Source organism: Stigmatopora argus, chromosome 19, assembly GCF_051989625.1.
Source record: "Stigmatopora argus isolate UIUO_Sarg chromosome 19, RoL_Sarg_1.0, whole genome shotgun sequence".
Classification (NCBI taxonomy): domain Eukaryota; kingdom Metazoa; phylum Chordata; class Actinopteri; order Syngnathiformes; family Syngnathidae; genus Stigmatopora; species Stigmatopora argus.
The window spans coordinates 8,132,690-8,149,306 of NC_135405.1; the positions used below are offsets into that span (position 1 = coordinate 8,132,690).

The following is a 16,617-nucleotide window of genomic DNA, read 5'->3' on the forward strand; positions in this document are numbered from 1 at the left end:
TTTTCTTGTACTTGAGAAACAATTGACCACAACGTGACCACATATGTAACGAGAGACAGAATGAAGCATAGTTTTCGTTCCCTTTTCTTCTGAAACTGTGTAGAATCAGTTCTTTTGTATGAAGACCACAGGAAAACGGCCACTAACTCTGAACCCTTTGTGGACTTCACACACACATTGATTGGTTCTGCAGTTTATGTCCCCATGTCAGTCAATCAGGCCGTCATTGGCCAGGTTTTGGAAGCCAGTCTGCTAATTTGGTTGCCCAGGTGACAGAAATTCCTGACTTGAGCTGCCTGCGGACTTAATTTTTGAACATCATGTTGGAGGTTTATTATGTCTATAAGTATTTTGTGAATCTCATGTGTGCGTGCGGAATGCTACTGTGTCTGTATGCATGTGGTAAATAGCAGAGAGGTGTCTTTAAAGAAGGAAGGCATTTAAAAAGTTTAAAAATCAGTTGCTCAATTTACACCTATCCGCCGATACCTTTACTTCACCCCCCAATAAAGCAGCATCCACTACAAGATCGTCCTCATCATTTACGAAGCTCTCAATAAAATGTACAGCCTAGAAAATCTATATACAGTCCTGACCTTGTTAGATTTTATTCATTCTGAGGAAGTTGCACTATTAGTACAGAAATGTACATCCGTATATCAATGGGGAAGGGTACTAGTTGGGAGAAATGAATGGATGGTGAGAGGGGAGACAGACTGACAACATGGCAGCGGGCCAAGCACAGCCCCCCACTGCCCTCTTTTTTTGTGCCAGTCGAACCTCCATTGTTACTGTCCTGACCCTCATTAGCACTGTTCAGGGGTAGTTTGGGAATCTGTTCTGTGATTCCCCACTTTCAATCCACACCTTGATGATAACACTCTTTTTTGCCTTTTACTTGCAACCACACGGCACACTACGAGGTGGGAGCCCCTCACAAATTGCCAACATGGACTCTTTACTTTTTGGAGGAAACACAATGAGGAGAGGAAGCTATGATGATGCTGCAGCCTCACTGCGACCTGTGAGTAGTGTTCAGAGCTGATGTTATAGAACAAAGATGTGCCAAAAACTACTAATAGTGTTTTAAAAATTCTTGATTTTCTTGCAGAACATACGAAATATGGCCCAAAGACGTCGCTCTGCCCCGTCTTTGGTTTTGGGGAAGGCTTTAGGCATCCCTTGGTCTCCAATCAGGTAATGAAAACAAAATCAAAATCCAGAAATAATACTTAAATGTGAGAGTAAGTATGTAGTCTCCTTAAGTTTGCCAACTAAAGATATTCTAATATTGCGATGTACTGTATATATCATGTCAACCTGAAATGATTTAACTGATATAAGAATTATTTTATATTCAATCATTTCAAAAAATAGAAAAGTGAAATTATGTTGAATGGACAATATTCAGAGGAATAGTTTTATTATTTAATGATCTAAAACAGCACTTTAACTTTCCTGCCCATTAAAAATATAATACTTGCAGACCTTGAGCACAAAGGTTTGCTATTCCTTTTAAACATCTTTCAATTCCAATCCTCCTACACTCAAAAGGCTCAAAAGATTGAATTCTCGCTATTCTAAAATTTTGTGGTTTGAGCTTCCCATTCCAGCTCTGAGTTGTTAGTCTCCATCTGCCTTGCGATTGGCTGGAACCAACTCGGGGTGTGTATGCTGCCTTTTGCCTGTAATAAACTGAGAGAGGCACCAGCACCCCCGCGGCCCTTGTGAGGATAAGCGATTCTGACGGAGAATGAATTGATATTTAAAAGGCCATTCTTTATGAAAAGAAATTTTTCCCCAGACATTAGTTAACATAGCATGTCATTTCATAAGTGGCTCTTACCACGCAAGATAATGTATCTTCAATGGAAACGCATGATTATTGTAAATGTTCATTACATTTTGATGGACACAGACAATGCATTAGCAATGCCAAGTGATGTTACTCAGAGTTAAAAAAAAATATATTGAAAGAGGCCAATTATTCACATAAAGCATACTAGTTATTAGGAACCATTTTTATACAAGCCTATTTGAATATTTTTAATGACGCTGTTCTCATTAAATTCCATATAGAACCATTGGCATTTTTATTATCATACCTTTCTTACCAGAAGTGTTTGGGACCATCATGAAAATTAAGTATGATAGAAAACAGATGGCAATTTTGTATCAAACCAATCACTATTAAACATTAGTTCTGCCAATATGACACAAAGGAAGTGACAACCAAAGTTCTGCGTCATCGTGACATAGTTAAAGATGGGTTCCTTTTTGTGGGGGATTTTCATATTGATTATTGTCTTCGATAACAACATTTCTCTAAAGGTTAGGAAAACATTTATTCCATAAATAATCTGGATAAAATGTCAAAGGATGTAAAAGATAACAACGATAGTCCTTTTGATATTAAAAGTGTGTCCAAGCTGAGCTCTACTCTACTTCATTAGTGGAATTCAATAGTATATGTTAAGGCAGCTCTGTTTATTTACACATATAAATTCTTTCAAGGTTAATGCATAGTTATAATTATTTTGTCACCATGCTGCGGCTGATTAGAAATGAATTAAGTGAAAAATACCAGTAATTTTTAACATTGTACCTTACAGCCATGGCATGTCCCTTCGCGCAAGTTACAAATGACCATTTTAGAGAAAAACTGGTGTCAACTGTGTGTAAACATGAAAGAACAGCTGCAGTTTAAGTTACTCATAGAATCTTATGGAAGATTTTTGCCAAATCTTTTTGGGAGTATCAGGGCAAACAAGGCATTTGACTACAAGCCCTACAGAAGATTATAATGTATTATTATTGCACATGTGATCTCTCTCAGGGAGGAGACTTCCTGCTGGGTTTCAGTGGAACACAGTCCATTCGTTCATGGACTCACCAGCGAAAATGGACAACTGCTACTGGACGAAAGCGTTCATGTGATCGAGGGCTCGAAAACGAAAAACCGACACCTGTTTCTCTTCAGGGACATCGTCGTCTTTGCTAAACTCAAGTGAGAGGCGCACATATGAACAAAATACTTTCTGCTGAAAGGGAAATTCCCATTGTTGTTCTGCTTACACAAACTACTTGACAAGCAGTGAATGCAAAGTACAACAATGCACTATTAAAACTCAAAAGGCTCTCAAGGCTCCCCTTCAACACTGCGAGGCCAGAAGTGAGCCTTTTTTTCCACCCCCTGAATCCACTACAGAACACATGCAAGCACAGTCCAAATTGAATGCCTATATCATTATGACTGCGACACAATATACAATTATGACCGATCAGGTTTCAGTAGTATACCTATGATGTATATATCACAATTGTGTCTTGATGGTGCTGGCTCAAATTCAATATGAATCACAATTGAATCCACATTTGCAAGAGGTTTCAATGCTTCTTTTGTCTCTTTATGGTACAGTAATGCATAATTTAAACCAAAACGCTGTCAATTTGTTGTCTAAATTGGGCCTTAGTAACAACTCACATCATGTTTATTGTTCCCTTCACTCAAATACACTCCAAAAACCAGGAAAGGAAATTCTGCTTGGCACTGACAGGGGAGCTTACATAAGTAGAACTAAACCACTTAAACCACCAAATTAAACTAATCCTCACTACATATTTTCCCAAGTGATTCATTCTCTGAATCTGAATGCATTCACATCAAAATTTCATAACTTGTGTTTGACTAAATGTGGGCTATTCATATAGAGGTTTCCACTCTGTAATGATATTTCCTCAAAATGTATTTCATAGGATCAGCAGGAATCAATCATTTCAAAAAGTAAAGACAAAAATCAGTATGTATCATAATGTATATTTTTCATCAAAATCTCTAAGAAAAATGATATATATATATATATATAGCTATATTAAGCTTAATAATACATTTGCCATTATTGTTAATGAATATAGATCCCTCATATTTAAAAAAAAACTACTCACATTTCATTATGTAATATGTCAATCAGGTTATGGACATTTGTATCCCACAGAAATGGGGCAAACCGCTCAAAAAGGGTAGCCACAAATTCAATGAATATACAATATAATAGCATAAGAATATTGGCTTGGGAATTTTCATGACCGAAATAGGGAAGTACATTTTTAGACTCCACATGCAGACTGGGGATTCTCCAAAGACCAACTGCCTTTACTTAGTCACCGTGAATTCAGCCAAAGCAAAATTCCTTGCATTAGAGGAACTTTTTAGTAAGAATAATAACTAAAAGAACAAGGTAACAATTATAAAACCAAAAATGGTAATCGTTTTATGATCCATTCTCGAATTAATTTCTGATTTCTGACTTCCATGAGTTAATTTTCAAACATCCTGCCTTCTATATTTTGACAAAAACTTGTACTTCTAAATAAATATAGACTGATACTCAGCAACATTAGTTTCATGTATTTTTCAGAGTGGATGGAGGTTTTGAAGTTCCTCAATAACAGGCACTTAAGTCACACTCATTTTTCTACTACAGCCCGCCCACTCTTCCAGTAGGGACTCAAGACGTACAGTAATTATTGTAAACAGAATAATAATATTGAGATAGTTTGTCATTGCGTTTAAGAGCTCATGGTTCGGCTTTCTGACAGGTCATCTTTCAGCTACCGTCTGAAGTACCGAGTGAAACTGGAGGATCTTTGGCTTCACGTTTTCCCTGATGAGAACCAGCACAACAATGGAACAACAATAGACGAGGATCTTAATCTGACCCTTGCCTTGGCCTGGGGCTTTACTTTCTGCTTGGTGTGTTTTTGGTAAGTCAACAGTCAACATGACTATCCTGCCACCCACCCAAAACACACACCAGTATATATCGCTCCATCTATTCTTCCATCCAGCAACCCACTAATCTATTCATTCAGCCACATTGTTTTGATGTATACAAATGCAGATATCCTCCAACATGTAAACGTAAGTGCATCTAATTTGTTCTCTTTCTATTTGAATAGATGTCCTTGCTTGAGGAGTACTGAGGAGAAATCTCTTGACATTAATAAAGTACTTTTATAGTACCACGTCTATTGACATCTAAACCGTTGACAACATTTCCCTGCGTCCGTGAAGGCCATATATGCATCTAAAGCAGAGGAGCAGAGTAAATGTCATGGAAAAGGGAAATTGAAAGAGAAAGTTCACTCGGCAGCATCACAAGATAAGATGTTGCACAATAGTATGTTTGTCGGTCAAAACAAAAAATAGTGGCTTTTGTAACATATTACAGTATTTCATCAGATGAAAGCATTCGATCAATATCTGTTTTTAAATGTTACACTTTCCGAATCATAATTGGTAAAATTCATAAAACTCATACCACATCTTTCTCTCATTTTCGGCAATTCGTCACTGAAATGGTAAAACGCGTTGAAAATGAATTCTACTCATGTTCGGTGGATTATTTGACAAAATATTCATACCAACAGACCTATGTTGATAAATTGATTCACCTAACCCTAAAGCTATGCTTAAGCTTTAGCATTGGAAGAATACAACCCCCAATATGATGCATTTTTACAGCAGCTAAACATTTACGTATGTGCCAATTATCAGAAACTAACTGTAGTTAAACTTTAAATTTAATCATACTAATCCATACTGACACTGGAGTTCTGTTTAAATGTAGCCGTTTGAATGATGAAACCAATATTATGATCATTTTCAGCATTATACTCAAACTATAGATACTGCTTAAGTAAGTTAACTCTGAAACCAAGGTGGGTTCAAGCCCTGTTTGGGCCAAATGTGTAGGCCCCTCTCACTTTCCACTGCAAAGAGTAACAATGGGGGAAGTTGTGGTTGGTTGGGGGACGCCGTGACGCAGCTTCCTGCTCCCATGACTGAGTTACACTTTCCATCTATAGTTAAGAGTCCCATGACAGCTCGCGTGGTCTCATTCCTCATACAATTTTTGCGGTGTGGACTAGAAGGTCAGCTCATGCTGTCGTTTGCCTTGCAGTTCTCCTGAGGTCAAGGCACGCTGGTTTGAAATACTCCACAGGTAGGAGAATTTTTGATGGTATTTCAATGCTTTCACTGCAGAACCTGATTCACATAATTGTATTGTAACGCAATGAAAATATACTAGTCGCAAATCAGAAGACTTATGCATTGTATCTTGAATGTATTTATAGTCAGTCCAAAAAATATGGTACTTAAATTGTCTCTATGGCTGGTAAGATTAAGAAAAATGTGCAAAAGTTCCATTCAAAGAGATAAGGGTCATGCAAATCACTAGACAAAATTACATTATCGACATCGACACTGAAATAGTAATGATTTGTATCTCTCAAATATATCTGCATAAATTTCACACTATCACATATGCACGCATAGCCACAGTAATTTCAGGATATATGATATTTTCTCAAGTGTCAGTCACACTATTAGATGTTGTGCTGTCCTTAGTGAAAACATTGATGTATATCTCGTCCTAGTTCTTTATTGTTATTGTTTTCACAAATATTAAACACCCTTGAGGCCAATTGAGCTCCATTTTTTACCAAAAGAGCAGGACTGTGGTACGTGAATATTCTCTTCTCTGTAATCCTCCAAAATAGCCTTTTTATTTTTAAGATTCGACCTTGACTTGAATAAAATTATAATATCCCAGCAGTAGCATTTAAAAAATGAACATGACTTTCCTTTCCTTTTACTGCAAGAAAACCACTACTTGTCAGAATTCAACTCCCAAATTTGACAAATGTTTATTTCTTTCTTTATTTTTTATTTATTTTGACATTTAAAATGACATTTTATCCTTCCAGTAAAACCCAAGAGGCAAGAGCCAGGGCTGGTTGTGTTTCTTCTTGTCCAGACATCCTCATGAAGATGTTAGGTGGCATGACTGCTGTAAGTAGTTTAATGCAATAAAATAGGAAAGCTTCACTTTGACCCCAACCAATCATGTCTTTGCATCCTCTAGTCTAAAAATCTCCTTGGAGGTGGAATGGAGGAGGTCTTTGTTAACCTTGATGTAAGTATGCAATTGCTTTTTGTAAATAAGATGTGTGATTATTGGGGATAAAACTATTTTTGTATAAGATCTTGATTTTTCCCTTTTTTATCTGAAATGGTAGACAGTTAACATTGAACAAAAGCGAGAAGTTAAAAAAATGTGATTGCTCTTTAATATTCATAACCGTTTCATTTTGCCACCAGGGAGACGTGAATGGTTCTGCTATGTCCCACTTGTCATATAACCAAGAGGAAAAGCTTATGCAGGGTAAGTTGACAAGCAACTTCCTTTTTTGCAGATGTTCCTCAATGGCAAGTTTGCATCAGGGAGGGGCCCCTCAAAATGCGCCAAATGTGCGGTGGCCTGAAAGCAAAGTTTAAAACCGCATTTACTGAGCGAGGAAATAAACTAAGTGCAAAGACTAGAATAAGATGGCAGACGGTGCCATTTAGAATGACTTTTACCTATACTAGTTTGAATGCATGTTATCACGCTTGATGGATGGAATATTTTCAATCCCGGCAGCAAGTAAGTGGAACTTGGTGAGGAAGCTGAAGAAGGGCTCGAGTTTTATCAGCAAAGCAGCTTCATCCGACGCAAAAACTCAGCTTTTTGGACGGCCCCTTTGCCAAGTGTGCCCAGATGACAAAACGCTCCCTAAACCCATCATGGTAAGTTGTTCTTTTGAGCATTACCTGCTTTATTTTGTTCACATTGATGTTTCTAGGTTTGAACTTTCTTGGTATTTGAGTCTGTGGGATTCTTGAGAGAATGATCAGTTTCTAAGATAATTGTAATATCAGAAAAGGGTTTCAAATATCTTGTGGTAGCCAGAAGTAGCAGATGACTATCACTTTAATCATGTTAATCTGTTGTCTGGGTCTCTTGATTTGCACAGGAAGCATCTGAACACACATTGTTTCGGACACAGACTCACACAATCTAATTTTGATTCTTTTTGCCAGGAGATATTGGTGTTGCTGAGGAAAAGGGGGCCGTCCACAGAGGGAGTGTTTCGGAAGCCCTGTAACAACAAGAACATGAGGGACGTCAGGGAGCGGCTTAACAGCGGCCTAGAAGTGGAATTGGAGGCGCAGCCTGTCTCTTTATTGGTTGGACTGCTCAAAGTATGGCTCTCTTCTGATATCACTAAATTAATGTGATGTTGTAAAAGTAATGAAACACCCCATGTGCTTTAACTAGATATAACACCTAGAGAACCTGCAGAGAAGAGAAATGATAGTGTCTTGTTGTTAGACTTAGAAGGTGTCAATTCAATTTTGGGTGATTTGAAATTGGCAGCATGCATTTCCATCTATATAATATATTTATTCCGTCGACATGTTGGCAATGTGCTGCTGTGCGTGTGAAGTGGATGTAATGCACTGTGAAACGAGTTTATTTGTTCAATTACAATCGATTTCATACTGTTTTTATCTCATCAATGTGTTTTAATAATCTAATTGGGCTATTATAAGTGGCCTGGCAGCCCAGTGGTAAGCGCGTTGGCCTCACATTTAAGGGGTCAAGGGTTGTAGTTTTTCTCCGTGCACTACGGTTTCTTCTCACATACAGAAAACATGCAGGGTTGGACACTTTAAATTGCCCCTAGGTATGGGTGTGGGTGTGAATGGTGCCCCTAGTTGGCTGCAATGGGCTCCAGCACCACCTTCATAACAGTTATTTTTCTTTACTGGAAATCTCTTTTCCATAGTAGCTTGTTGTTAGCTGTGAACACCATATGAACCCCCATGTCTAAATTCTGCTTGTTATTATTTAGAGTTTTCTCAAAGAACTTCCTGAGAGTCTCCTGATTAATGAACTTTACAACGAGTGGATAATCGCCCTCAAGAGGGAAGAAACCCAGCAGAGAGAACATGACCTCAGAAGGTCCGCAATACTTATACTCTTTTCCGTGAATGTATTACTTAAGTTCACATTTCCTGGTTTAAAAAAAGCATTCAATTCAATTTACCATTTTCTGCAAAAAAGGTACCAAGGCAAAACATTTGTTGTTTTTTCCTCTTGTTAGAGTTCTGGACAAGCTCCCTGGGCACAACAAACTCCTCCTGCAACACTTTATCTGCGTCCTCTATCATGTACTTAAGAAATCCCACCAAAACAAGATGGATTCCTACAACTTGGCGGTGTGTACCGCCCCAACCTTGCTGCAGATGGAGGCCACGCCACTTGACGAGCAGAGGGAAACGATGAAAAGGGTAGGTACATAATGTTTGTAACATTGAGCCACGTGTTACTGAAAACCTTGAATCTTCTAATATACTATATTGAATGGTCCAGGTCACCGAGCTTACACAATTCCTGATTGAACACTACGACATTCTTGGAGAGAATATCCCACATCTTCTGGATACAGATGAAGGTGTGTTAATCATCATTTCTGGATGAAGATCCCAGCATAGATTTTGTAAACTTGTGAATAACATGCTAATCTAGTCAATTTTTGCTTTTTGATTTGTTTATATCCAAACTTTACTAGTTCCCAAGAGCTCAAACAAATAATTTCAGTCTTTTTTTACGTTCTGTTGTTGTCTGCGGAGCCGATTTTAAGGAGCCAGCTTTGACAAAATAATGAGAAGTCTGCAATTTGCCCGTTACTTTGTACATAAAGTTAATGGAGTCTCTCTTTACAGATTCCGTGTCCTCTCATCTGCACGACTCAGCGTACGACAGCACCGATCCAGAAGGAGATGGCGAGGCCGGGGGAAGCGGGTCGTCTCCATCCCTCAATCTCAGCCTCACCGTTTCGACAGGCTCCTCCGATGCCATCTTCAACGTCAAGCCCGCCTTCAACCGTCGCTGCTCCGAACCCATCATCCTGCCCTCGGTGGATTTGTTCCACCTCCGCGGCTATTCGAGAAGCCACGAAGACTGCTCCGTTGAGAACTTTGCAGCGCGACCATTGAAAAAGCCGATCTCGGAAGATTCCTTCTGGCAGACCAGGCGACGGGAAGTCCAGCCTTTTGGTTTGTGCTCTAACATTCCCCGTCTTAGCTACACCCCGAATGAAGTCACAGGCTGCTCTACTTCTTCAATCGAGAGCACCGCCTCCAACCCATCCGAGGACTCGGTCTTTACCAACTCCCCGGCAGGCTCGCCACAATGCTCCAAGAAAACAGGCCATGACATCTTTGCTCCTCCGAGAGCTCACGACGATTCACTTGTGTTGATTTTGGATGAGATGAAGCGTTCCCACTCGTTAAAGGCAGCTTGTAAGGTCCTAATGCGTACACGGAGCTTAGGAGGCTTTGGTCGGACGAGCCTGAAGAAAGAGCGCCGAAATGGCAATTCATCGGCTTGCAAAACGCTCCGGGAGGACTCTCGAAGCCAAGTGCTCTCTCCTGCTGAACCCAAGCGACGGCCGCTGTCTGCCATTGAAGTGTTCCGGGAAGTAGACAGCAGGCTTCCCTGCAATCCGCCTCCGTACCAACAAGCGGTGCACACCGTGCCTCTTGGCCCACATTACACTTCTATGACTGTATACGATGCCATAGCTCTCGAGAGAAAATCCCGCCCTTCATCTTTGATTTACTCCTTACCGCCGAGCCACGCCGATGACAATTGCCTTGAAAGTTGGGCACGAGAGGCGCAAAACAAACGTGAGGCACTCAACTTCCGGCACAGGGCCACGTCCGAGTCCGCGTTCACGGCGGGTTATCAGGAGGCGCGATCACGGAGATGCAGCCAGCCTGTATTTGAGGAATTTCCCTATGCTAAAGAATCCTATGTTTGAATGACAGTATCATTCTATGTCCTCATACCACATGGTTTTAGGGCCACCACTCACGGTGTGTTCTACTTTTGGCCGGACTACGATTTCCTTCCAATTATTGTGCAGGAGAAGGATAATTTGCCCCTAATTATTCTCTCATGGTTCAATCACTTCACAATGAGACGTAACTTGGAAAGCCTCATCACAAAAAGACTGTGTTCCTAGGGTGCAGTCATTAAAAATTAACTTTGAAATGTTGAAAAAAGTTATTGTGCCTCCGCTTAAGCTCTGTTGGAGAAATTGATGTTCATATAATACAATTTTGATTGCCCTCAGATTTCCGTGCTGTATATCACGTATGTATAGTATGTATACTTACATACCATTCCAGAGTAGTACCATTATAGAGTACATGTATATGTGTAGATAAATTTAGTGTACACTGTCAAATCAAGCTATATGAGTATGTTGTATTTAATGCAGGATAGTACAAAAGGTTTTTGGCTACCTCAAGCTGTGGTGTTTGAATTAGTGGTATTTTTATATTGCAATACTATAGCACTTTATTATGTGCATGCTTTTAGCAAATAGCTGTCAGTTAGGCCATCTTCTTTGAAGGTATCTGAGTATTTTCATGTTTTTGACAAATAAGGGTACTACACAGGGGTCACTTCATTGTTTGTATCATCTGCTTGAATGTAGTAGTGAAGTCTAATAGGAACTTAATGGTATGATCATTTTCACAGTGCTAAGGAACACTATAAATATTGCCTTGGACTTTTGCACACAACTTCAACAGATAGAAATACAAAAGTAATTTGATTCTCATACTGTGTGTTTTGATCGCTTTTTGTAATGAGTGACCTTATTTCACTACATTAAATCACTTTGGCGATGGTAAGATTTTTTCACTTGTTACCTATGAGTGGAGCAAGACATCAAAATACTCCTTAATTTTCGAACTGAAAAGAAAATGCTAAGATCATCTTAGTTGATATGCTTGTTATGCAATAAAGTGACCGTTATTCAGAGAATGTGACGTTCTGACACATACTCAAAAAGCGGAAGCCAGATACAATCACATGGACTGTTATGGTTTTTCTCTGAATTGTTGTTCCCTCTCGTAACAGGAAGTAGTCTTTCTTACATGTTTGATATTAACAAGTTGCTTTCATTCAAGATAAGCGCATGAAGTTGTTAGGTTTTGATGCAAAAACAGATTTTATGGCTGGAGATTAGAGTCACAGATATAAGTCAAACTTTAAAAAATGAGCAATGGAACTAATGAAACAAATTATGTGAATAAGTACTTAAAAGTTTAGTTTGAAGTCTTCTATCACAAAAATATGTTGCATTTATGCATATGTATACATATCAAAATGTGTTAATTCATTCATTTTTCGAACTGTCTATTCTCACAAGGGTCGCGGGGGGTGCTGCAGCCTATCCCAGCTAACTAGGCGGGGGACACCCACAATTCTTAGAGCACAAGGGGACGAACAACCATGCACGCTCACACTCATACCAAGACAAAATTTAGTGTTCAACCAGCCTAGCATGCTTGTTTTTGGGATGTGGGTATGAATGCTATTGCATAACCTCAATAGTTGAATGAGATGAGACCAAAGCAGGCTTGGTACCATTTAGCTTTCAATGCCTCTCACACTAAATGACAAGTGAAGCATAAATAATGGTGACAGAAGTGAATGCAATCATCTGAGCAGAAATGCATTATTTCTTTGAATTAATCAAAACACAGGCCATAGAAAGGACAAGGACATTACCCTCAGTGTTTGACTATTTGTGTTTTCCAAATTGTGTGATTATCGTGCAAGCCTTGCCGGACGTGTTGTGTAACAACTGGCCTTTTTGAAACGACTTATGTAAGAGGTAAACAACAATCAATCAAAGGAGAAATAAAACTAGCACTGAGCATTCATCATTCATTCATATTGCGTACCGGGCATCCTCGTAAGGGTTCTACCTGAACAATGGTTCCAAGAGACCTCCCTATTTGGTTGTCTTTTTTTTTTTGATAATGAGAATTGTTTTGGCAGTTTAAAAAAAAATCAGAGTTGAATTGTTTTTATTTTTAAATAGTAATTAAAAATATGTTATATTTAAAAAAATATCTATACAGTTAAAAAAAAAGTCAAATAGGTGGGTGCCAAACAAATAAGTTAGTTAGTTTTAGGCTCAAATTTTGAATGTGTGTTTTTTTTTCTTCATTTTGAACATATGTGATGTACAAGAGAAGGTAGAAAGACTGGCAGACTAGATTTTTTGCAGAAAATAATTCTGATGGAATAGCCTTCCCGATTTCCATAGTTTCTAACACATTTACCAATGCGACACTTGTATTACTTTCTGGTTACGGTTGCTATGTTTTACTTCAGGGTTACGGTTGCTATGTTTTACTTCCTGGTTACGGTTGCTACGGTAACGTTACAGCCTTTCTCCCGAAACCGCACACGAGCAAAACGTAGCACAACGAGCGCATTTATTGAACTTTACCAGTTTTTTTCAACAATTAAACCATGTCTTTTGTTTCGCACGGCCAGAGAAACGCAAACGGAACGTACACATTCTCCAGCCGCCCAAGGCCAGTTGAAAACCGCTCTAAATACAGAGAACAGCCGACGGAAAAGACAGAAAAGTATGTTTCGTCTCAAAAAAAGAAAGAAAAAAAAGATGGAAAAAACTTTTACATTTTGATATCGGGTGTATAAAAAGAGATATTGTCATCAAAGTCGATTCTTAATTTTTTTCTGGTAAAAAAATACATCACATTCATTCAAGAATAATATAAATGATAATCTTGATGAATAGTGTTAATTTTATGTTAACACGCTCCCTATAGACTAACTGACATTTAATGGTACAGCTTATTATTCTCCACATTTCATTTTGTGTGCTTCGAATAATAATTTTATAGTAATAGTAGTTCATTAATGGAAGTACTAAAAACTATATAGCTTTGGATCTGTGCTAATCAATAGAAAAATGGCCTTATATATTTCAATGTTTTAATTTTCTGATGTTACATCAACGTAGTTTACAAAATTTCATCTGCCACTATTTAATTTACATGCTTTTTCTTTTGTCTACAGAGCACACAGTACTTACGGAAACATCATGTACGATCGCCGGGTCATCAGAGGAAATACTTATGCCCAACGCTTTTTATCATCTGTAGGTATATGAATTATGTGGTTATTTTGTTTTTATTCATTACTATTTTATGTAAACATGTTGAAATGACCAGATGGTGCAGGAAAACTTTGCTGAAATACAAAGACAGCAAGAAATGCATAAAAGGGCCTTGGCTAATAAAAAAAAGAACAAAGAAATGCCAAGAACTTCTACTCCGGAGGCTATACAAGGCAGAAAACATAACGTTGTCCAAACCGGTAAATTATTTTTCTTTTAACTTCTAGGTATGTTTTTGTCAGTATTCAGTTTATTGTATGAGTAGGCATTTCTATTTTGTTTTCAGAGATCTATCTGGAGGAGTTGAGCTACAATGTAGAAGTTTCACATATTGAGTGTCAGACCGACCCTCTTTTGGACAGACCAGCAACACCGCTTTTCATACCATCCAAGTTAGGCAAGGATATTGCAACACAAATAGAGGAGGGTGAGGTATGTCTCCTAGCATTTATAATGTCTCTGTACACGTGATGCAATTATCTCTACTCTTAAAATAACCTAACATTAGTACATAAACCACTTTATGACACCCTGCATTGGTGTTCAAATTGCGATGAAAAGTACTTAATGGGGGAAGTGGAATGACAAATGTCTGCTTTACCTTTTAAAGGTCTGAAATCTCCTTTGCACAATTTTCAAAAGCACTCATGAACAAACCCAAAATCATCCAATGGTGTTAACACCCCATTTGAGAAAGATGTTCTAGGTTCCAACCTTATATTTAATACTATGAACAAGATAGAAATTGGGGATAAAAATAAAGATGGACAAATATTCTTTTTCCAGAAAATTGTTTCTGCAAAAATATATAAAGAGTTCTGTTAAGAGTTTTGATAATAACCCTTTTCACATCTTGCTTGTACTCCAAATTAAAAGTATTCTGCGCCAGGTGATGTCAGAGCCTTGATATCCAGTGAGAGTTTGTCGATGATGGCAAGGTAGCTTAGTGATGAGCATGTCCGCCTCATAGTTCTGAGATCGAGGGTTCAATTTACCATATTTTCCACACTATAGGGCACAACTAAAAGACTTCAATGTTCTCAAAAGCCGCCAGTGCACTATATAACCCAATGCACTATATAACCCAATGCACTTTACTATATATGGATCAATATTGGTTAATCATTGTATGAACTTCCCTATAACACAGCTCCATTTAGTTGATGTATAAAAACACTTTCTAACTACTACTACTATTACAGCTCCATCCAGTGGATTATAACACCATCCCCAACCACTACTACTACCACCACTACTATCGCTGTGTTTTATAATCCAGTGCGCCTTATATAGGGAACACATTTTTAGATAGGCCGTGTGCGATTTAGAATCCACTGCTCCTTATAGTGCAGAAAATACAGAAATCATCATCCCACAAACATTGCTATCAGGCTGATTGAACACTGTAAATCAGGGGTCTCATTGTGTGTAAAGGGTCGTTTGGAACAAAACCACAACCAACCTTAATAACCAGTTTGGAGAGAAACCTCAGCCCTAAAGTGCCCTTCAATCAGATGGCAATCAGGGAGTACACCACCTGGGATAGGCACCAGCACACTTTTGTGTGGATATGCAGTATGAAAGATGAATGAATATTTGTCAATGTTGTATGAATGACATTCTCTGTAATTGTCTTTTGGAGTTGTTTGACTTTGACAGAGAGGTACAGCCCTTGCTGGAGGTCCTGGTTGGGAAGACTATCGAGCAGTCTTTGCTGGAGGTGATGGAGGAGGAAGAGCTGGCCAGCCTAAGAGCCCAGCAGAGGGTCTTCCAGGAGCTCCGCAATGCCGAGCTGGCTGAGCTACAGCGCTTGCAGGAGCAGGAGAGGCGTCGCAGAGAGGAAAAAGTACACGAAAGAAGATTTTTTGGGTCATTTTTTGGATCTGAATCCAGGAATGGTAGTATTATAAGTGAAACTTCTTCCAGGAGCATCGTATTGCCCAGCAGAGGGAGGCACTTATGAAAGAAAAAGAGACTCTGGAAAAAATAGGAGCACGGGCCTACACCGAGCAGTACTTGTCTGACCTTGCACCAAAAGTCTTTAAATCTCTCAAGATCCAAGGCTTCTTCTTCGACTCTGTGGAAAAAGGTGCAGAACACCGTCTGGGATAAAGTTGTACTTTAGGGTAGCTTCCTCAAAGGTTTCTGTCTGCATTTAACTTTCAGATATTGAAACAAACTTCTTCCCGTGGCTGATGGCTGAGGTGAACAGCAAATTAGAAAAGAGAACTGCAGCAAGGCAGCTTTTGGATGGTAAATTTGAAAGTAGCATCTCTAAACCTGTTAGGAGATACACTGCTCTCTAGTGGATCTTTTTTAAATGTGAGGGATGAATTGGGACCTTTCTTGTCTTTTTCAGGACTCATCTACGATGTGGCTAAGAAAAAACTCTCATTCTACACAGATTTTGATTTGAAGCCAGACAAGTAGACACAACAAACAAAACAAATTAAAAACTTGACATTTACAATATTTTGTGTCAGTGATACAGGCTGTTTTTGATGCAAATATACATTGATTTCCCCCCTCATCATTGCACTTATTTCAGTACCGACACTTCAATCTCAAAATCTCACTCTCAGTGTTTTTCATTCATAGGCTCGTTTCATTTCAAATTCTTGCGTCGCTGCTAATATTTATCTGGTAAGTACTACCAGATACTACAGATACAATGATTAAAATTCTAAAGCCATGACAAGGATAGGCGAAACT

General features: G+C 38.7%; 2 protein-coding genes across 2 annotated transcripts; both read left to right on the plus strand.

The window, feature by feature from the left end:
• Nucleotides 1-836: 836 nt before the first annotated feature.
• tagapb (T cell activation RhoGTPase activating protein b) lies at nucleotides 837-11,523 on the plus strand. The gene is made up of 14 exons (XM_077587998.1): nucleotides 837-1,024; nucleotides 1,112-1,197; nucleotides 2,837-3,007; nucleotides 4,600-4,764; nucleotides 5,964-6,005; nucleotides 6,772-6,856; nucleotides 6,930-6,980; nucleotides 7,166-7,229; nucleotides 7,488-7,633; nucleotides 7,928-8,089; nucleotides 8,743-8,852; nucleotides 8,995-9,181; nucleotides 9,264-9,345; nucleotides 9,617-11,523. The coding sequence occupies exons 1-14, from the start codon at nucleotides 872-874 to the stop codon at nucleotides 10,714-10,716; spliced, it is 2,604 nt and encodes an 867-aa protein (XP_077444124.1). The 5' UTR covers nucleotides 837-871; the 3' UTR covers nucleotides 10,717-11,523.
• Nucleotides 11,524-13,186: 1,663 nt separating this feature from the next.
• rsph3 (radial spoke head 3) lies at nucleotides 13,187-16,398 on the plus strand. Its single transcript, XM_077587725.1, has 8 exons — nucleotides 13,187-13,351; nucleotides 13,806-13,887; nucleotides 13,961-14,105; nucleotides 14,192-14,337; nucleotides 15,548-15,751; nucleotides 15,832-15,994; nucleotides 16,072-16,158; nucleotides 16,265-16,398. The coding sequence occupies exons 1-8, from the start codon at nucleotides 13,233-13,235 to the stop codon at nucleotides 16,333-16,335; spliced, it is 1,017 nt and encodes a 338-aa protein (XP_077443851.1). The 5' UTR covers nucleotides 13,187-13,232; the 3' UTR covers nucleotides 16,336-16,398.
• Nucleotides 16,399-16,617: the final 219 nt, after the last annotated feature.